The 23,036-nt window shown below is 39.8% G+C and overlaps 1 protein-coding gene across 2 annotated transcripts in view; it reads right to left on the bottom strand.

The window, feature by feature from the left end:
- C6 (complement C6) overlaps positions 1 to 23,036 on the bottom strand; it is a 75,262-nt gene that overhangs the window by 38,794 nt on the left and 13,432 nt on the right. For both annotated transcript variants that reach the window (XM_008760747.4, NM_176074.4), the window contains exons 5-7: positions 22,669 to 22,810; positions 13,564 to 13,702; positions 2,714 to 2,914 (exon numbers count right to left, since the gene is read on the bottom strand). In XM_008760747.4, coding sequence (XP_008758969.2) covers positions 2,714 to 2,914; positions 13,564 to 13,702; positions 22,669 to 22,810 — 482 coding nt within the window. The remainder of the gene's footprint in view (positions 1 to 2,713; positions 2,915 to 13,563; positions 13,703 to 22,668; positions 22,811 to 23,036) is intronic.

The following is a 23,036-nucleotide window of genomic DNA, read 5'->3' as shown; positions in this document are numbered from 1 at the left end:
CTATTCAGATGGCCTCAGGATGAAGGATCCTCTATTCAGATGGCCTCAGGATGAAGGATCCTCTATTCAGATGGCCTCAGGATGAAGGATCCTCTATTCAGATGGCCTCAGGATGAAGGATCCTCTATTCAGATGGCCTCAGGATGAAGGATCCTCTATTCAGATGGCCTCAGGATGAAGGATCCTCTATTCAGATGGCCTCAGGATGAAGGATCCTCTATTCAGATGGCCTCAGGATGAAGGATCCTCTATTCAGATGGCCTCAGGATGAAGGATCCTCTATTCAGATGGCCTCAGGATGAAGGATCCTCTATTCAGATGGCCTCAGGATGAAGGATCCTCTATTCAGATGGCCTCAGGATGAAGGATCCTCTATTCAGATGGCCTCAGGATGAAGGATCCTCTATTCAGATGGCCTCAGGATGAAGGATCCTCTATTCAGATGGCCTCAGGATGAAGGATCCTCTATTCAGATGGCCTCAGGATGAAGGATCCTCTATTCAGATGGCCTCAGGATGAAGGATCCTCTATTCAGATGGCCTCAGGATGAAGGATCCTCTATTCAGATGGCCTCAGGATGAAGGATCCTCTATTCAGATGGCCTCAGGATGAAGGATCCTCTATTCAGATGGCCTCAGGATGAAGGATCCTCTATTCAGATGGCCTCAGGATGAAGGATCCTCTATTCAGATGGCCTCAGGATGAAGGATCCTCTATTCAGATGGCCTCAGGATGAAGGATCCTCTATTCAGATGGCCTCAGGATGAAGGATCCTCTATTCAGATGGCCTCAGGATGAAGGTTCCTCTATTCAGATGGCCTCAGGATGAAGGATCCTCTATTCAGATGGCCTCAGGATGAAGGATCCTCTATTCAGATGGCCTCAGGATGAAGGATCCTCTATTCAGATGGCCTCAGGATGAAGGATCCTCTATTCAGATGGCCTCAGGATGAAGGATCCTCTATTCAGATGGCCTCAGGATGAAGGATCCTCTATTCAGATGGCCTCAGGATGAAGGATCCTCTATTCAGATGGCCTCAGGATGAAGGATCCTCTATTCAGATGGCCTCTCTATTTTACTTCCATCTACATACCGTCTTGAGCCATATAAGGGTGACAATTCTGAGGCGGAATGATTGAAAAGTAGCAATTTCAAATCTTTTAATTTGCAAATAGCCCCAAATGTTTTGTCTTGGGGAAGGGCTATTAAGATAAAAACTAGCACTCTATCCACAGAAAAAGGTTCTCATGTGTGCTCTCTAGTATGTTTAAAACGTTTATATAGAACACTGTGCAATCTGTCTCAAAGTTAGGTCACTATCTGCAGGCCACCTACATGTTTTCAGCATATTCATCATCTTCCCTCTCTACACTATGATTTTAGACAATTGTGTATAGACATGGATGCTTTATCGAGGTGAGCTACGGATTTGATCAAAGACCAGATCCTAAGACAGTCTGAATTAGTAGATTGAAAGAGGGGAGTGTTTATGTCTATACAAAGTCTGAAATAGATTGCATAAAAAGACAAAGCTATTCTTTGTCATTTGTAAGAAAATGGTTAGTTAAGGCAAGTCTGATGACCTGAGGCTGATCCCTGAGACTCACATAATAGAAAGAGAATAAACTCTAACAAGTGATGCTTTGACCTCCACAGACATATTATAGGGTGTGTACCTGTATGCACATGAAATGCCACACACATGGACACATGGACACACATACAGTGAATGAATATATAATTTTTAAAACGTTTCTTTAAACATGACAGGAAAAGTCTCCACAATATCATTATCTAAACAAGACCTCCCAATAAACTTGCCACAATGAAGGGGGTAAATTTCACCCCTAGATGAAGATGTACAGGTAATCAATGGCTGCTGAAGAAGTAAGAATCAATTTTCTTCAGGGACAAATCAGCCAATAGATTATACAATCTCAAGGTGCCAGCTCTAAACACATGTACATGTGAGCAACACAAAATGATCTCAGTAAGTTAAATATGTGTGTGTGTATAACAATAATAAAGAAAAGGTATTGAATTTGGGAAAGAGTGGAGGGGCAAGGAAGGAGTTATAGAGACAGAAGGAAAGGCAGAAATGATATAAATACAACGCTCATATTTGAAAGTCTCAAAAGACTTTTTAAAAATGAAGAAAATACACTAATATCACAAGCAGTCTAAAAAATATCCCCATCATTGGCAACATCATAATGAAACCTTTTACTCTGTATAATTTCCAAATGCTTAAAAAGATAGCCCTTTTTGGGGCCAGGGGGATGGATCAGTTAAGAGACTTGACTAGTCTTCTAAAGGACCTGAATTTGGTCCTAGCACCCACATCCAAGCAGCTCACAATTGTTTTTAATTCCAGTTTGAGGGGACCTCACACCCTCTTCTGGGTCTGTGGGTACCCACACACATGTGGCATATACTTATTCATGCATATACATATAAACAAACATAAAAATGAGCCTTAAAACTTATTGAAAACAACCCATATTGACCACCACCAGGACAGAAAATTGAAAGTAAAACAAGAACACCTGTATGCAGCACCTCTTTAATACTAAACTGAGAATTAAGAAAACAGTCTATTTAAGCATCTCTTAGAAATCCCACTGATACAGAAATGTTCAGCTTCTTGTTGCTTAGTTGCTTTGCTAGGTGTTAATTTTGAAGGAAGAATGAATCATCAACTATTTTACTTACCTTCTTGTGGGAGGCTTCAATGGCGTTTTTGAAGCCTGAGTTACGTTGGAAATTTTCACTTTTCTTTGAGGAATAAAAAATTGGTACGTAGAAAGAGTCTTTCTTCTCACCAGACAATGAACGGTCTTCATTTTTATTTTTTCCAATAGTGGCTAAATCCTTGTAGAAATCTGTTTTCAAGTCATCTTCTATAGTTTGTACCTGAGCAGGAAAGTATATATGAAATAAGACAGAACTTGGAGAACACACAGCAGAGCTACTTGCTGTCACCTCACACAATGATCACTCATCCACTCAGCAGTCAACAAGTAGCCATTACCCATCTCATGTCACTGGAGAGCAAGAGAGTCTATTAATCCTTATACCCAGACTATTAAAAGTTTGGTTATGGAGAAAATACAGTGTGGTGGATGCAGTACTCATGGGAAAACAGATCAGTGTAGATGCAGAGAGACTATATTTTGAGCCTCCCTACTAAGGAAAGGACACAGAACCAGAGACTAGAAAGATGATAAGCAGCGAGGGCTAACTTTAATATGTTATGTGTATGAGCATTTGGTTTGTGGGTATATCTGCACACTGCTTGTGTGCCTGATGCCTGCAGAAACTAGTCATGAGCTATCATCTGGCACTGGGAACTAAATTTACTTCCCTACAAGAGCAGCTAGAGCCCTTAACGACATCTCTTCAGCCTCCAAAGTGCCTACTTTTTCATCTCTAAGTATACAAACTAAAACATTTCTTTATGGTATCACCCATGATGAGGTCAATTTTTAATACCACTTATGACTTTAGTGTGTTGTAAGATTTGATTTCAATTATATTTCAGTGATCTACGACTGAGACAAAGGAGAAAGGTTCTGTGTGACCATAGCTGGACTCTCTTTTCTTATGATCTATTGGCTATGCCTCTGAGATGCAGGACACTTTTGAAATCCACTGAAGCAAAAAGTGAAAGTGGGTCATGTCTCAGGAACTTAAGCTCCTGCTACAGTCACAACTGTAAGGACAACAGTTGGTTAAAATCACTTAAAATGGATGAGGACTACCTTGCAATAGAAAAAAAAATATTTTAAACACTCAGTAAAAACAACTGAGAGACAAATCACATGTTGCATTAAACAACTTTCAAAATTAGACTACGAAAGAAGGAAACCTAATGCTCTTGCAAAAGGTGACTGCTCAGTGATGGTGACAAAACCAGCCTCTCAGTGTTGCTTTCAGATACCACAGAATGCGATGGTTAGCATCTAAAATGCTTACATAATGAACCTCTCAGTCGCTTACAAAATGAAAAGGCCACGCCATTAAAGAATATATGTATATAAAAATAGCTGTGTAGATTTATTCACAGGTTCTTAAAAAAAAAAAAAAGCCCAGAGACCCAACCGCCTGGTCAGGTGGGCACTCCTGAGGCTGCAGAGCGGAAGAGACCACCAACACTGCTCACCCCTGCCCACATCCCTGGCCCAAGAGGAAACTGTATAAGGCCTCTAGGCTCCCGTGGGGGAGCGGCAGGACCCCTGCCAGAGACACCGCTGGACCCTGAAGGAAACAGACTGGATAAACAGTTCTCTGCACCCAAATCCCGTGGGAGGGAGAGTTAAACCTTCAGAGAGGCAGACAAGCCTGGGAAACCAGAAGAGACTGCTCCCTGCACACACATCTCGGACGCCAGAGGAAAAAGCCAAAGACCATCTGGAACCCTGGTGCACTGAAGCTCCCGGAAGGGGCGGCACAGGTCTTCCTGGTTGCTGCTGCTGCAGAGAGCCCCTGGGCAGCACCCCACGAGCAAACCTGAGCCTCGGGACCACAGGTAAGACCAAATTTTCTGCTGCAAGAAAGCTGCCTGGTGAACTCAAGACACAGGCCCACAGGAACAGCTGAAGACCTGTAGAGAGGAAAAACTACACGCCCGAAAGCAGAACACTCTGTCCCCATAACTGACTGAAAGAGAGGAAAACAGGTCTACAGCACTCCTGACACACAGGCTTATAGGACAGTCTAGCCACTGTCAGAAATAGCAGAACAAAGTAACACTAGAGATAATCTGATGGCGAGAGGCAAGCGCAGGAACCCAAGCAACAGAAACCAAGACTACATGCCATCATCGGAGCCCAATTCTCCCACCAAAACAAACATGGAATATCCAAACACACCAGAAAAGCAAGATCTAGTTTCAAAATCATATTTGATCATGATGCTGGAGGACTTCAAGAAAGACATGAACACACTTAGGGAAGCACAGGAAAACATTAATAAACAAGTAAAAGCCTACAGAGAGGAATCGCAAAAATCCCTGAAAGAATTCCAGGAAAACACAATCAAACAGTTGAAGGAATTAAAAATGGAAATAGAAGCAATCAAGAAAGAACACATGGAAACAACCCTGGATATAGAAAACCAAAAGAAGAGACAAGGAGCTGTAGATACAAGCTTCACCAACAGAATACAAGAGATGGAAGAGAGAATCTCAGGAGCAGAAGATTCCATAGAAATCATTGACTCAACTGTCAAAGATAATGTAAAGCGGAAAAAGCTACTGGTCCAAAACATACAGGAAATCCAGGACTCAATGAGAAGATCAAACCTAAGGATAATAGGTATAGAAGAGAGTGAAGACTCCCAGCTCAAAGGACCAGTAAATATCTTCAACAAAATCATAGAAGAAAACTTCCCTAACCTAAAAAAAGAGATACCCATAGACATACAAGAAGCCTACAGAACTCCAAATAGATTGGACCAGAAAAGAAACACCTCCCGTCACATAATTGTCAAAACACCAAACGCACAAAATAAAGAAAGAATATTAAAAGCAGTAAGGGAAAAAGGTCAAGTAACATATAAAGGGAGACCTATCAGAATCACACCAGACTTCTCGCCAGAAACTATGAAGGCCAGAAGATCCTGGACTGATGTCATACAGACCCTAAGAGAACACAAATGCCAGCCCAGGTTACTGTATCCAGCAAAACTCTCAATTAACATTGATGGAGAAACAAAGATATTCCATGACAAAACCAAATTTACACAATATCTTTCTACAAATCCAGCACTACAAAGGATAATAAATGGTAAAGCCCAACATAAGGAGGCAAGCTATACCCTAGAAGAAGCAAGAAACTAATCGTCTTGGCAACAAAACAAAGAGAATGAAAGCACACAAACATAACCGCACATCCAAATATGAATATAACGGGAAGCAATAATCACTATTCCTTAATATCTCTCAATATCAATGGCCTCAACTCCCCAATAAAAAGACATAGATTAACAAACTTGATACGCAACCAGGACCCTGCATTCTGCTGCCTACAGGAAACACACCTCAGAGACAAAGACAGACACTACCTCAGAGTGAAAGGCTGGAAAACAACTTTCCAAGCAAATGGTCAGAAGAAGCAAGCTGGAGTAGCCATTCTAATATCAAATAAAATCAATTTCCAACTAAAAGTCATCAAAAAAGATAAGGAAGGACACTTCATATTCATCAAAGGAAAAATCAACCAAGATGAACTCTCAATCCTAAATATCTATGCCCCAAATACAAGGGCACCTACATACGTAAAAGAAACCTTACTAAAGCTCAAAACACACATTTCACCTCACACAATAATAGTGGGAGATTTCAACACCCCACTCTCATCAATGGACAGATCATGGAAACAGAAATTAAGCAGTGATGTAGACAGACTAAGAGAAGTCCTGAGCCAAATGGACTTAACGGATATTTATAGAACATTCTATCCTAAAGCAAAAGGATATACCTTCTTCTCAGCTCCTCATGGTACTTTCTCCAAAATTGACCATATAATTGGTCAAAAAACGGGCCTCAACAGGTACAGAAAGATAGAAATAATCCCATGCGTGCTATCGGACCACCACGGCCTAAAACTGGTCTTCAATAACAATAAGGGAAGAATGCCCACATATACGTGGAAATTGAACAATGCTCTACTCAATGATAACCTGGTCAAGGAAGAAATAAAGAAAGAAATTAAAAACTTTTTAGAATTTAATGAAAATGAAGATACAACATACTCAAACTTATGGGACACAATGAAAGCTGTGCTAAGAGGAAAACTCATAGCGCTGAGTGCCTGCAGAAAGAAACAGGAAAGAGCATATGTCAGCAGCTTGACAGCACACCTAAAAGCTCTAGAACAAAAAGAAGCAAATACACCCAGGAGGAGTAGAAGGCAGGAAATAATCAAACTCAGAGCTGAAATCAACCAAGTAGAAACAAAAAGGACCATAGAAAGAATCAACAGAACCAAAAGTTGGTTCTTTGAGAAAATCAACAAGATAGATAAACCCTTAGCCAGACTAACGAGAGGACACAGAGAGTGTGTCCAAATTAACAAAATCAGAAATGAAAAGGGAGACATAACTACAGATTCGGAGGAAATTCAAAAAATCATCAGATCTTACTATAAAAACCTATATTCAACAAAATTTGAAAATCTTCAGGAAATGGACAATTTCCTAGACAGATACCAGGTATCGAAGTTAAATCAGGAACAGATAAACCAGTTAAACAACCCCATAACTCCTAAGGAAATAGAAGCAGTCATTAAAGGTCTCCCAACCAAAAAGAGCCCAGGTCCAGACGGGTTTAGTGCAGAATTCTATCAAACCTTCATAGAAGACCTCATACCAATATTATCCAAACTATTCCACAAATTTGAAACAGATGGAGCCCTATCAAATTCCTTCTACGAAGCCACAATTACTCTTATACCTAAACCACACAAAGACACAACAAAGAAAGAGAACTTCAGACCAATTTCCCTTATGAATATCGACGCAAAAATACTCAATAAAATTCTGGCAAACCAAATTCAAGAGCACATCAAAACAATCATCCACCATGATCAAGTAGGCTTCATCCCAGGCATGCAGGGATGGTTTAATATACGGAAAACCATCAACATGATCCATTATATAAACAAACTGAAAGAACAGAACCACATGATCATTTCATTAGATGCTGAGAAAGCATTTGACAAAATTCAACACCCCTTCATGATAAAAGTCCTGGAAAGAATAGGAATTCAAGGCCCATACCTAAACATAGTAAAAGCCATATACGGCAAACCAGTTGCTAACATTAAACTAAATGGAGAGAAACTTGAAGCAATCCCACTAAAATCAGGGACTAGACAAGGCTGCCCACTCTCTCCCTACTTATTCAATATAGTTCTTGAAGTTCTAGCCAGAGCAATCAGAAAACAAAAGGAGATCAAGGGGATACAGATCGGAAAAGAAGAGGTCAAAATATCACTATTTGCAGATGACATGATAGTATATTTAAGTGATCCCAAAAGTTCCACCAGAGAACTACTAAAGCTGATAAAAAACTTCAGCAAAGTGGCTGGGTATAAAATTAACTCAATACAAAAAGAGAAACAAGCCGAGAAAGAAATTAGGGAAACGACACCCTTCATAATAGACCCAAATAATATAAAGTACCTCGGTGTGACTTTAACCAAGCAAGTAAAAGATCTGTACAATAAGAACTTCAAGACACTGAGGAAAGAAATTTACGAAGACCTCAGAAGATGGAAAGATCTCCCATGCTCATGGATTGGCAGGATTAATATAGTAAAAATGGCCATTTTACCAAAAGCAATCTACAGATTCAATGCAATCCTCATCAAAATACCAATCCAATTCTTCAAAGAGTTAGACAGAACAATTTGCAAATTCATCTGGAATAACAAAAAACCCAGGATAGCTAAAGCTATCCTCAACAATAAAAGGACTTCAGGGGGAATCACTATCCCTGAACTCAAGCAGTATTACAGAGCAATAGTGATAAAAACTGCATGGTATTGGTACAGAGACAGACAAATAGACCAATGGAATAGAATTGAAGACCCAGAAATGAACCCACACACCTATGGTCACTTGATTTTTGACAAAGGAGCCAAAACCATCCAATGGAAAAAAGTTAGCATTTTCAGCAAATGGTGCTGGTTCAACTGGAGGGCAACATGTAGAAGAATGCAGACCGATCCATGCTTATCACCCTGTACAAAGCTTAAGTCCAAGTGGATCAAGGACCTCCACATCAAACCAGACACACTCAAACTAATAGAAGAAAAACTAGGGAAGCATCTGGAACACATGGGCACTGGAAAAAATTTCCTGAACAAAACACCAATGGCTTATGCTCTAAGATCAAGAATCGACAAATGGGATCTCATAAAACTGCAAAGCTTCTGTAAGGCAAAGGACACTGTGGTTAGGACAAAACGGCAACCAACAGATTGGGAAAAGATCTTTACCAATCCTACAACAGATAGAGGCCTTATATCCAAAATATACAAAGAACTCAAGAAGTTAGACCGCAGGGAAACAAATAACCCTATTAAAAAATGGGGTTCAGAGCTAAACAAAGAATTCACAGCTGAGGAATGCCGAATGGCTGAGAAACACCTAAAGAAATGTTCAACATCTTTAGTCATAAGGGAAATGCAAATCAAAACAACCCTGAGATTTCACCTCACACCAGTGAGAATGGCTAAGATCAAAAACTCAGGTGACAGCAGATGCTGGCGAGGATGTGGAGAAAGAGGAACACTCCTCCATTGTTGGTGGGATTGCAGACTGGTAAAACCATTCTGGAAATCAGTCTGGAGGTTCCTCAGAAAATTGGACATTGAACTGCCCGAGGATCCAGCTATACCTCTCTTGGGCATATACCCAAAAGATGCCTCAACATATAAAAGAGACACGTGCTCCACTATGTTCATCGCAGCCTTATTTATAATAGCTAGAAAATGGAAAGAACCCAGATGCCCTTCAACAGAGGAATGGATACAGAAAATGTGGTACATCTACACAATGGAATATTACTCAGCTATCAAAAACAACGAGTTTATGAAATTCGTAGGCAAATGGTTGGAACTGGAAAATATCATCCTGAGTGAGCTAACCCAATCACAGAAAGACATACATGGTATGCACTCATTGATAAGTGGCTATTAGCCCAAATGCTTGAATTACCCTAGATCCCTAGAACAAACGAAACTCAAGATGGATGATCAAAATGTGAATGCTTCACTCCTTCTTTAAATGAGGAAAAAGAATACCCTTGGCATGGAAGGGAGAGGCAAAGATTAAAACAGAGACTGAAGGAACACCCATTCAGAGCCTGCCCCACATGTGGCCCATACATATACAGCCACCCAATTAGACAAGATGGATGAAGCAAAGAAGTGCAGACCGACAGGAGCCGGATGTAGATCGCTCCTGAGAGACACAGCCAGAATACAGCAAATATAGAGGCGAATGCCAGCAGCAAACCACTGAACTGAGAATAGGTCCCCTATTGAAGGAATCAGAGAAAGAACTGGAAGAGCTTGAAGGGGCTCGAGACCCCAAAAGTACAACAATGCCAAGCAACCAGAGCTTCCAGGGACTAAGCCACTACCTAAAGACTATACATGGACTGACCCTGGACTCTGACCCCATAGGTAGCAATGAATATCCTAGTAAGAGCACCAGTGGAAGGGGAAGCCCTGGGTCCTGCTAAGACTGAACCCCCAGTGAACTAGTCTATGGGGGGAGGGCGGTAATGGGGGGAGGGTTGGGAGGGGAACACCCATAAGGAAGGGGAGAGGGGAGGGGGATGTTTGCCCGGAAACCGGGAAAGGGAATAACACTCGAAATGTATATAAGAAATACTCAAGTTAATAAAAAAGAAAAAAGAAAAAAAAAAAAGCCCAAACTATAATTTTTTACAATCTGAATGAGCTTAAAGAATAAGATATTAGGAGCCATCAAGATGACTTAATAGGTTTATGGTGGTTTGAAATGACCCCCAAAGGCTTCATATTTGAATGCTTGGTCATCAGAGAGTTGCTTTTCTTGAAGGGGATTAGGACCTGTGACATTGTTGGAGTAGGTGTGGCTTTGTTGGATAAAATATGTCACAGAGGGTTGGGTGGGGTGAGGGTAAGGGGTGAATGAGGGGTTTTTTGGTTTCAAATGCTCAACCCAGACCCAGGGTCTCTCTCCTTCTGTGGCCTGCTGATCCAGATATAGATGTCTCAGCTACCTGTCGGGCACCAAGTCTCTCTGGATGCCTCCGCACTTACCACTACGATGTCAATGTTTTAAACCTCTGAACTGTGAGCCAGTTCTGTGGAAGGGTTGCCCTAGTCATGGTGTCTCTTCACAACAACAATAGGACACTGACTAAGGCAGGGTTCAATTCCAAAAACCCAGAAGGTGGACCTGTGAAGGTTGTCCTCTGATTACAACTTGTGGTGTGTACATGGCCTCTCTCTCTCTCTCTCTCTCTCTCTCTCTCTCTTATACACACATACATGTGAATAAAAATGTAGATAAGGGGGTTTAGATGTCCTGAACAGAAACTTACAGAAGATTCTTGCCAAATGTATTAGTTGGGAAGGAGACAGATTCATAAGTGATCAATGACAAAAGTTATATTAGAGTAAGAAATTGGAATGAGGTCTGGTAATAATGAGATCTTAATAAAGGCAGTATTTTACTCATAATACATTATAAATAAATACCAAGTATATGAATAAACTGTTTAATGTTGATCAGTTTTGTATTTTGAGATTATATTTAAGGATATTTAGGAGGTAAATCAACACTCATTATGAAAACAGATAACTTAAGAAATCAGAGATGGAAGGGAGAATCATGGGAATGCTCTCTGTAAACTGTGGGAAGTAGATTTCTGCTGAGAATACTGGGGCTGTGGCTGTTGTTGAAAATTGTATTTTTGAAAGCAAGCTTGTGGACTGCGTGTTTGGAAGCTAGAAAAGACCACTCAGCAGAATATCACATGTAAACAGATCCATTTCTTTCTTCAAAGTCCATTCAATATCATATATCCTATGAATATTGTCATTAGTCCTCGAGGGGTATTAGAATGTGCCATTGGACTCCCAAGTTACTTTCTAAACTCAGAAGGATATCTTATATGGTTTTAAATGGAGTAAATTCAATTGGAAAATGCCTGTATTTACATGTATGGAGGTGTCATAATAATTTTTACATTTACTCATTTATTCATTTATTCTGTGTTTACATGCGCAGGCAGGCTGGTGATATAGTGCCCATTTAGATGTCTGAGAACAGCATACAGAAGTCTGTTCTCTCCTTCTCACTATGTAAATTTGCGGATTGAACTTATGTCTTTGGACTTGGCCATAAGCACATTTACCTATGAGTACTGTAAAGTGTTGAATGATTTCTTATTGAATACCAACTACTGTAAATAGGGTCTCACAAACTGTTAGATTTCAAAAATCTCTTTAGCAGTATAGTCTGCCAGCAAGACCATGACTACTAAAACTATGTATTTCCCTGATCAAAAATTAAAGGAAAGAGATTTCCACTGTCTTCATCACTTTTATATTGCTATGAAGAGGCATCACGGCCAAGGCAGCCCTTATAAAAAAATATTTGATTGGGGGCTTGCTTATAGTTTCATAGGCTTAGTCCATTATCATCAGGCCAGTGTATTGCTGCAGAAGTCGCTGAGAATTACATCCTGATCTACAAAACAGTAGATCTAGCCTGGGCTTTTTTAATCATTAAAGCCTACCCCCAGTGACACACTACCTTCAACAAGGCCACACCTTCTAATCCTTTTAATGTTTCCAAACAATTTGTGACTGAACATTCTAGTATATGAGCCTATCTCATTCCGATCACCACACTTTCACTTTAATGCAACATGGATGGGGAACTTATTTTCAGTTAATAGATTACTATCCAGCACTGCAGTGTACTGCTCATTACTAGACAGGAAAAAAAATCAAATAATAAAATTTTTATTTTATTAAGGGAGGTAAGCCAAGGTATTTATTTTATATTCAGACTCATCATAATTCTTTTTGTTTGTTTTTACTTTGTCTTGTTTTTGTTTTAGTTTTGCTTTGTAGACACTTGAGACTATTTCATATCTGTCTCATGGTTATGTGAGTGAAAAGTTACAGTAAGAGAACATTCTGAATAAATAAATGGGTTTTTTTTGGCATGAATATGTTTTAAAGTTGTATGTTCACGGAGAAAAGATGAACAGTCAAGGAAGTGTGGGCTTAAGTCTGTAACTTACAACTACTTCCTACCTTGTTTGATGCTGGACAAATTAATTATCCTTTTTTCCCCTTCCTCTAGTTAAAAGAAAATGAAAATAATCTTGACCTCATTGGGTTTTGGTAGGATTAAATAGAAATATATAATGTGTGATTCAAATTGTTCGTTATCCTTCCATTCTGCTCCTTCATGCATCAAAATCTCCACTAAAAACTTAGTTTATAGCCACCCAATTAGACAAGATGGATGAAGCAAAGAAGTGCAGACCGACAGGAGCCGGATGTAGATCGCTCCTGAGAGACACAGCCAGAATATAGCAAATACAGAGGCGAATGCCAGCAGCAAACCACTGAACTGAGAATAGGACCCCCGTTGAAGGAATCAGAGAAAGAACTGGAAGAGCTTGAAGGGGCTCGAGACCCCATATGTACAACAATGCCAAGCAACCAGAGCTTCCAGGGACTAAGCCACTACCTAAAGACTATACATGGACTGACCCTGGACTCTAACCTCATAGGTAGCAATGAATATCCTAGTAAGAGCACCAGTGGAAGGGGAAGCCCTTGGTCCTGCTAAGACTGAACCCCCAGTGAACTAGACTGTTGGGGGGAGGGCGGCAAGGGGGGGAGGGTTGGGAGGGGAACACCCATAGGGAAGGGGAGGGGGGAGGGGGAACAAAAAAAGAAATAAAAAAAAAGATAAAGAAAAAAAACTTAGTTTATAAACATTGTCAGTGTGGAAGTGACCATCATGTTACAGTGTCGTACCTCAAAGTTGACATTTTCCAGATTGGCTGGAACTCGGTGTGGATTACTCGTTCGGCTGCTCCTGACGGATTTACATATTCCTCCAGTGAAGGAGTTATCAAGGACATCTCCTCTGGGCTCTCCTGCCAGAAAATGAAACCTGGAAACAAAGCAATTTTGAAGAATTCAGTAGCTATAAAGCAATCTTTAAAATTTACCTTACTTAAATGAAAGACATTCCTTTTTCTAGACATTCCTGACTTCTGACAAATGACTCCAAGGGAAGGCTCATTTTTTATTTTATTCTCTATGATGAGACATCCATAAAAGACAGGCTGTCCCAAACCCAGTCCAATTGACTAAAAAACACCTAGGATTCCAACATGAAATAAAATTTGAACTTATAATTTTTATTATTTACAATGTTGATATAGACATCAGAAGCATATTTTGATATGGTAAGAGAATATTGATAGAAAGTAAATTACAAAATAGAAATAGCAACATTTTAATAGTATTATAATAACAGTCCTATATTGTCATATAGTTACATTTAAAATATATTTTACTTATTAAATGATTATGTATCATTTGTTAGCCCCCTATGCACTAAACAATAGTAAATGCTTTACAAATGTTAAGTGATTTAACATTTAATAGGTGTATTTTATTGAAAAAAATTTTTTACGTGTATTTTATAAATAAAGAAATTGAGGCACAAAGATTAGCTTGTTTAAAGAAATATTATATTCAAGAAATTATAAGCAGCCTGAGGAAAATTTCATTCATAACATATAGTCTTCCAGTTTCTTAGAGATCGGATTACATATTCTCTGAGAAAAGCAGGTTTTTTTTAATGAAAAGTTTGGTTATGTCGAATTTATATAGATGATTAAAATGTCTTTATAAAGATTATGCTAGAGTCTTAACAAACACAGTCAGTTTCTACATGTGCTCGACCAGGTAACCTTGTCTTCTCTAGTACAGAATTCAGTTCTTGGGAATATCATTCAGAAGTTCCGTGTAGTAGAAGGAAGTGCTCTCCCCTTCCCTGTCCCACTCATGATACACAATCATTTTTCCACTCTGATGGTGGTGAGTGCTCAAGTGGACATGTGCATCCTCAGGATGACCACTTACATGTGCTTTTGTTATACTCTTATAATGCTAGTTTAAAAAACACATGGTGTTTAAATGGCTTCACCTTTCTCAGAGGCTGCACTATTAACTTCCTACACAGGTATGAAAAGACAAACATAATCATTTCTCTGGGAAGGCATCACAAAGCAGTCCAACATGTGAATTTGGGTACTCTGCTGTTAGGCATTTGGATTTAGATTATAGAATTAATTATTTGGACATTTAACTCTAACCAGGTGGCACAGGGTCCTTAGGGGAATGTGAGCAACAGGAGGAGGAAGACAGGGTAAATGGGTGGGATGGGGACTGAGGAGGTAACTGTAAACACAGTACAGCAATACAGCTGTATGGACATGAAAATGTCAAAATAAAAATGATGAAGAAAGTTAAGAGCAGAACAGGGATAATTAGAAAGTTAGAAAATAAAGTTAGAACATTAATAACAAATACTTGACTAGTAGAAATAGTTGTTCTTTTCTACCAGTATGAATGTAGAACATACAGTTTAAGACCATCTTCAGTTGTCTTCTGCCATGAGAAGATGGAGGTAATTATCCACGACCTTCAGGTAGTTTGAGGAGTTAATAGTGGTTAGCACAAGATTAGCCTGTTAACTCTACATGATGGAATAGTACATTTTAGTTTTCCTAATTTTCCAGTGGAGAAAGTGGATTTTATTCAATTAAATTAGATGTATACTTACTTCAATAGTTTTCTCTTGTAGTATTCAAGACCAATAGACAAATGTCAACTATGAATCTAAGGCAACCCAAAAGCAAAATAAAAATGATCTTTCTCCATTTCAAATGGCAATTACTCAAATGACAACAACAAGACACATGGTCAGAAAACAAAAAGGGGACATTGGAAATGTTAAGCAGTACACTCACTGTGGGAAACAGCATAGAGACTCCTGAAATACACTATCACCATTCCATGATATAGCATCTCTACTATAGGATATACATTCAAGGGAGTAGAAATTATGTATGTCAAAGAAACATCTATACTCATTTTACTGGAGAACTAGTAATAATAGTCAAGGTATAGAACTAACCCAGATGAGTACACAAAGAAAATACATCATCACCAACATGAACAATGGAAGATACAATGGGAAATGGAACAAGCATGCACAGAAAGTTAAATGCCACATGTTCTCACTTAGATGTGGAAGCTAAGTGATTTCAGAGACATGTAGAAAAATGGCTACCAATGTGTTGGACGGAATGGAAAGAGGATGGATAATGGGGACAGAGGTAAAGTCATAAAGAAGGAAATATCTCTATGTCTATAACAGAATAGGGTTTGTAAACTTGGCCAAACTTAATTGAATATTTCAAAGTAGGTAGTAGAAAGTATTTTGAGTGTTCTCAACAAAAAGAAATGAAGTGTCTGGATGACAGATATGTCAATTTTTCTGATCTGTTAATTACATACTGTACATAAATACTTAAATGCCACACTGTAATTCACAAATATTCATGACTATTACATGCTAATTATAATATACTTGAAATTTTGAATGGTACAAATAAAATGCATTCTCTTTTCCAAACAATATTAAGAAAACAATTCAGTTTATAACAGCATTTTAAAAAATGTTTCAGAAATACACTGAGAGGGGCTGGGGATTTAGCTCAGTGGTAGAGCGCTTACCTAGGAAGCTCAAGGCCCTGGGTTCGGTCCCCAGCTCCGAAAAAAAAAAAAGAACCAAAAAAAAAAAAAAAAAAGAAATACACTGAGAAAATTGTTGTCTATGACCTGAATCCTGAAAGGTATAAAAATTGTTGGAAGAGTAAATAAAGGGTCAACGAATTGAAAGACATTCACATTCATGGACCGGAAGCACTTCCTTTATTAAGATGTCAGTACTTCCCCCATTGACATGTGGATGTTGAACCAACTCAATCAAATTCTCTTATGGAATTTATTTGAAGTGTTCTCCCATATGGTTCATGTGTTGAAGGTTGGTACCCAGTTGTAACTCTACGTTAGAAGTTTCTAGAAAATTTAGGAGATAGGGACTGGCAGGAGGGAGGTTATTTGAGTATTGTAGCTGTGGCTTGTCTTGTGTCTCTCAATGTTTGTCTCTTTGCCTTCCAGCTATGAGCTGAGTATCCTCTGAACATGTCCAGAACACTAGGGTGTTCTTTCTCATTATTGGCTTTGGATAAATAGCCAATGACTATAGATTAATCTTTCAGAAACTGTGGGAAAGATCTGAAAACAAATCTGCCTTTAGTTATTTCTATCAGACATTCTATTACAGCAATGAAAATTGCCACATAAAATCTGAGCTGACTTTTTATTCATGAAAAATTGTCAAGTAAATTCCAAAAGTCATCTGTAAATAGCCAAAAGAATCTTGAGAAACAAGAACAAGATCAGAAGAATCACAGTTTTTGTTATGAAAGAAGCTTAAAGCTTGAGTGATCAAGACAATGTAGAACTGTACAAGTAAATCTTCGTGATCTTATATATATGGCAAAGTCTTCTCGGATGAGATGCTGAAAGCATACACAGCAGAAGTGATACACATACACACACACACACACACACACATACACACACACACAGAAACACACACATGATAAATAAATATATAAACAAATAAAATTTTATAAACCAGAACATACAACTAATAATTTCAAATAAACGAGTATCATATTTAAAATATGATTTTGTTAGTAACATACTTCCAACACTTATCAGTAATTAAAAGTTTGCTCCATAAAAAATTATAGGCAAACTGAAGGGAGACTGATTTTTCAATCAAGCATAACAATGAAAACATAAAATGTTGCAGCTGCTCTGAAAAATCTGTTTAAAATGTTCTAAAATTATCTTCATGTGGTGGCTATATAAATCTGTGAATATACCAAGAAATTATAGATTTGCAAACTGATTTAAAATAGAACCATACTATGTAGCACAACCCAGCCTGCAAACCATGGTCCTTTTGCTCAACCTCCAGTATGCTTGCTTGCTTCAAATGGCCAAATTGTATGGTGAATATGAATATAGCTCTGAGATACTGTTCTGAGAAGTGGTTTGGATAAGTTCCTTAAGAAGCACTGCTTTTGGGCTAATATCTATTTATCAGTGAGCACATACCATGTATGTCCTTCTGCACTCGCTGATAAGAGGATATCAGCCCAAAAGTTCAGAATACCCATGATACAACTCAAACCATAATGAAGCTTAATAAAAAGGAAGGCCAAAGTGTGGATACTTCAAACCCACTTAGAAGGGGTAACAAAACAGTCATGGAAGGAGACGGGAGGGAGGGACAAGGGTGGGAGAAGGAAGAGGGAGGAAAATATGGGGGCGGGATCAGATATGGGAAGAGATAGAAAAGCCCAGAGGGCCTGGAGAATGAACAAAAATAAGTAGCAGTAGGGGCAGGAGGACTTGGAAAGTCCCACTAGAAAGTCCCAGCCACCAGGGATTCAAGAGACTCCCAGGACTCAATGGTGATGACATTAGCCAAAATACCCAATAGCAGGGAGATAGAACCTGAAGAGACCACCTCCAGTAAATAGCCATCACTCCCATTTGAGAGGTGGGGCCACCCATCCATCTAAAAATTTTAAGCCAGAATTGTCCCTGTCTAAAGGAACTGCAGGGACAAAAAATGGAGCAGAGGTCATCCAGAGACCGCCCCACTGTGCCATCCTTTCCATCCACAGACACCAAACCCTGTCACTATTGCTGATGCCAAGATGTGCTTCGCAGATTGGAGCCTGGTATGGCTGTCCTCTGAGAGGTTCTGCCAACAACAGATGCAGATACTCACAGCCAAACATTGGACTGAACCCGGGACCCCAGTGGAAGAGTTAGGGGAAGGGCTGTAGGGGATTACAACCCTACAGGAAGAACAAAAATACCAACTAATTGGACCCCACAGAGCTCCCAGGGACTAAACTACCAACCAAAGAGTATATGTGGGCTGCTTCGTTGCTCCTGCTACATATGAAGCAGAGGACTGCTTCGTCTGGCCTCAGTGGGAGGGGAGGTGCTTGGTCCCATGGAGACATGATACCCCGGAGAAGGGGGATGCTAGAGGAATGAGGCAGGAGTCGGTGGGTGGGTGCGGGAGCACCCTCTTAGAGGCAAAGGAGAGTGAGGTGGGAGTTCATGGAAGGGAGACCCGGAAGGGGATAACATTTTGAAATGTAAACAAACAAAATGATTAATAAAAAGAAAAGGAAAGGAAAAGAAGCATTTCGCACTCAAATAGCTCCAAGTACAACTTGGGCTTTATGTCCATTCACATTTGAATTTATAACAGCGAGTATCTGAATGACGAATTATGATAAGTTGATCGGGGGAAAGCTTCCTGAAGTATTCACAGAAGCACAAGTGTCTGTGACTCACATACTTGAGTATCCTAAGAGGGATGGATGAAGGGTAAAGAATGGTTCTTATAGGACTGCTTCAGTCTGTGTACCTATATTTGTAGCAAACAAGAAGGGACTTCAGAAAAGAAAACGAACTCCCTGGTCACAAGGAATCTTTGAAGTTGCTTGCAGAGTTTAAAGACAAGGTTTGTCCGAAGGTCACTCTATCAGAACTTGGATGAGGAAACTTTTGGAAGCTTGTCGTGGTTCGCTTTGGCTGTAGATGTGACACAAACCTAGAATTATCTGGAAAGAGGAAATCTCAACTGAAAACTTTTCCAGATCGAGTTGGCTGGTGTCTGTGTGTCATTTTCTTAATTACTGATTGGTATAGGAGGGCCCAGCCCACTGCCGGCTGAGGGAGGTGGAGAGAGCAGAGCCTCTGTGACTGCTGCTTCAGTTCTTGACTCCAGGATTTCGCCTTTAGCTCCTGTCCTGGATTCCTTCAGTGATGGAAAATCACCTATAAACTAGATTAAACCCTCTCTTCTCAAAGTTGCTTTTTTGGTCAGAGCTGAACCAACTATGCACAAGGTTTTACCTCCTATATTTTCAGTCTCTGTTGAAATGTTTATATTGACTCCATATTTTAATGTTTCAAATACATACTGACTTTAGCTTTCTAAATTGTTTTTTTTTAATCACATTTGCTTTATAGTTCATCCTTTTTTTATTCCGTACTGGAGGAACTGGAGTTTCACACATATTGGGCTAATGGCCTTGTACTAGCTAAAACATATAACTTAAAAGAGATGTATGTGCATGTGTATGCATATATACACATGGCCAAAAATTTTTACACAATCCACCTCAGCTGAGCTTGAAAAGAAAACAAACCACACATGTTCATCTTGTATGATTCTTGCTGTAGGAATGGGGCTCAGTGATTGATGTTGGGACTGTAAGTATTGTTAATTTGTTTTTTCTCGGAAAGATGTAATTTTTAAAAGCAGCCAGGCTTCTAAAAGATATCTTTTGTGGGCAGCAAACTATCAGAAGGCAGAGGGAGGAGGCTGAGACGCTGAGGCCAGCTGATTAGAAAGAAATTATAGTAAATCTCAAGACTCTCTCCCTGGGGAGAAAGAGAGGACTGGCTGTCCTTGAGTCAGCAGTCTCTGTTCTAAGAAGCCTGAGGACAACAGCTCTGGTTGTCAGAAGGCCACATAGTTTGCCTGCCAAAGAACACAAACAAAGCATGCGGTTTTTCTTATCTGTAGCCCTGGAGCCAAGATTCACAGAATAAGAGACTAGTTATAATGTCCCCTCCATTAGTCGGAACATAACAAACTCTTGAAAAGTCAGAGCCTTAGAGACACAGTGGGCATTTGGGGGCTGGGATTTTCTTCCAGGAAAAGGATAACAGGGAAGATATTTCTACATGATGATTTAAAAAAAAAGATATCAAGGCACTCTCATGGGAGTGGGAGGCAGTTAGAATGTCCTAGAGCAGAATCACGAATCAGTTTGTAGCACACAGGACACATATGGGGAAACTGAGGCCCATGATATTCAATAACTTGGCTGTGATAGTTCAGGCAGAAATATGTGTGGAACCCAACTCCCCTTACTTCAGGCTAATGTCTCGTCTACTTTACAAGTGTTCTGGAGTCTGGTCCAGTGGTTACTGGTTTTTGTTGTAAACCAAATGAAGCTGTAGTCGCATTGCTGTTTGCCTTTCAGATCTCCTGATTTCATGTTATGCAACTGTGGCAACAACGGTAATGTTAAAAACATCAGTGAGGAGGTTCTTTTTTTTTTTTTCTTTTAAATTAAACCTGAAGACTTCTAAACTTCATTTTGCACTCCTGCACAGTGGCATGTTGTGACTCACCCACGTGAGAGTCAGAGGACAAATTTTAAGAGTCCTTTCTGTCCTTCCTCTGTTTTTGAGACTTGGTCTTTCTTGTTGCTTATTCTGCAATGCAAACTCCAAAATATCTGGCCTGTGAGCATTTGGCAGTCAACTGCTTTCACGCCTGTACCACAGGAGAAGGCTGTGATGACAGATATACACTACCATACCCAGACTCTTATATGTATTCTGGGGATCCAATCTCAGGTGGACAGGCTTGTGCAACAATTACTTTTACCCACCGAGTCATCTCTCTAGCCCAAGAAGAGTGAAATGTTTTAAAATTCCAGTAGGAAGCAATAGACCTGACAGCTAATTGGCTTCCTCCGACACCAAATTAAAGGGTGGGTTCATTATGGGGATAGAGGACACAGAAGATTATAAATTTTCTCTTATGTTTCAAGCTGAGGTTCAGTTCCTTTTTACTTGAATCCTTTTATATTCTTTAAACTATTTGAAAACCTGGGCATGGCCTAATGAATTTAGATCCCCTTGCCAAATTGCAGGTGCCCTCCTGAAATAGTAACATGAGGATTTTTGAGTTCTTGTCAGCAAGGGCTGCTGGGTCTCATATTTCTTTCTGTTGTTTCTCTAAGGGGGTGCTGCTGTGGAGTTACAGAAACAGACTTGGTTGATAAATCTCTCCTTGAATTCTAGTTCCACCATTCATGGTTTGGCAGACTTAATTAAACTTTCTGAGGTTCAGTTTCTCATTATTAAGGTGAGACCAGATAACAACAGAAGGCCAGCCATAAATCACACTGTTTATGGGAGAGGATCTCAAGCCACACTGACACACATCTTATTCTATGTCTTCACTTGGTCATAACCATTCTGTATTTTTATGACTGCTCCTCTTCCTCCCTTTCCTTCTTCTCCCATTCATCCTTTCTTCCTGTTTTTGTTTTGAATACTTTAATATTAGAATTAAATAAAACAAAACAATCCTCACAACCTTGTTGTCAGGAGAGGAGGTGGAGGAGAGAGGGAGGGAGGGAGGGAGTGAGACAGAGACAGAGAGAGGAAGAGAGAGAGAGAGAGAGAGAGAGAGAGAGAGAGAGAGAGAGAGAGAGAGAGAGAACTAGGTGAGCAGGGAGAAGGAACCATGGGAGTAGGGAACAACAGAAGAAACAGGCTTTTCAGTAGGAACTCTCTTTGCCACATGATCAAGCGAGGCTTGGGTATTGATGAAAATGAAGTGGCATTGGAGGAGTTCAGTGCTGTTCCTAATGAGATTCTCCCACTTGAAAATAATGAGATCTCTCTCTCTCTCTCTCTCTCTCTCTCTCTCTCTCTCTCTCTCTCCCTCCCTCCCTCCCTCCCTCCCTCCCTCCCTCTCTCTCTCTCTCTCTCTCTCTCTCTCTCTCCCTCCCTCCCTCCCTCCCTCCCTCTCTCTCTCTCTCTCTCTCTCTCTCTCTCTCTCTCTCTCTCTCTCCCCCTCCCTTCTTGCCTCCCTCCCCTTTCCCCTTCCTCCTTCCATTATTTAACCTCTCCTACTCTTTCACACCAAAAAAGATGAATTTTCCTATTGGGATGTTGACTTATAAATACAACCATAAGCAATGCTCTCTTTTTTCCTGATCAATTTCTTCAGAGACCCCAACATCATTCAAGTCATGTGTTGCTTACATTCCACAAATTTTTGTACTTTCTATAGTTTTGTTGTTGATATACTTCCAACTATTTCCAAGATACCCTTTCTTTCCAAAATCATAAAAGGATGTTACATACCCAGCGCCCATCAGCTGCACACTGGGGATAGGAGTGTATGTCCGTGAGCATACTGGCTTTGTCCTCCCACAGTTCCTTTCGTCTGAATTGTCTCCACAGTCATTTTCTCCATTGCATTCTAACTTGCTGGGAATACAGCGCCCTGGTCAAGAAAGCACACCGCAGCATTTCCAATGTGTTCTCAGTCAGGAAAGCATTTATTCAAGTGAGACACAAATGTTTCCAAAGTTGAGGGTAAGGTACAGGAATGCATAAACTGAAGTGATAAACTGATGTTAGTCACCTTTAGGGCTTGAGAGTCTAAGAGTCACCATAAGACTATTTAGTTGTTTATGGTGTGTTTTCAAGAAGAGAACTTCCTTTTTTTG

Source organism: Rattus norvegicus, chromosome 2 (assembly GCF_036323735.1).
Source record: "Rattus norvegicus strain BN/NHsdMcwi chromosome 2, GRCr8, whole genome shotgun sequence".
NCBI classification, from domain to species: domain Eukaryota; kingdom Metazoa; phylum Chordata; class Mammalia; order Rodentia; family Muridae; genus Rattus; species Rattus norvegicus.
The sequence above is the reverse complement of the archived record's forward strand: the minus strand, read 5'-3'. Positions and strand labels throughout refer to the sequence as shown.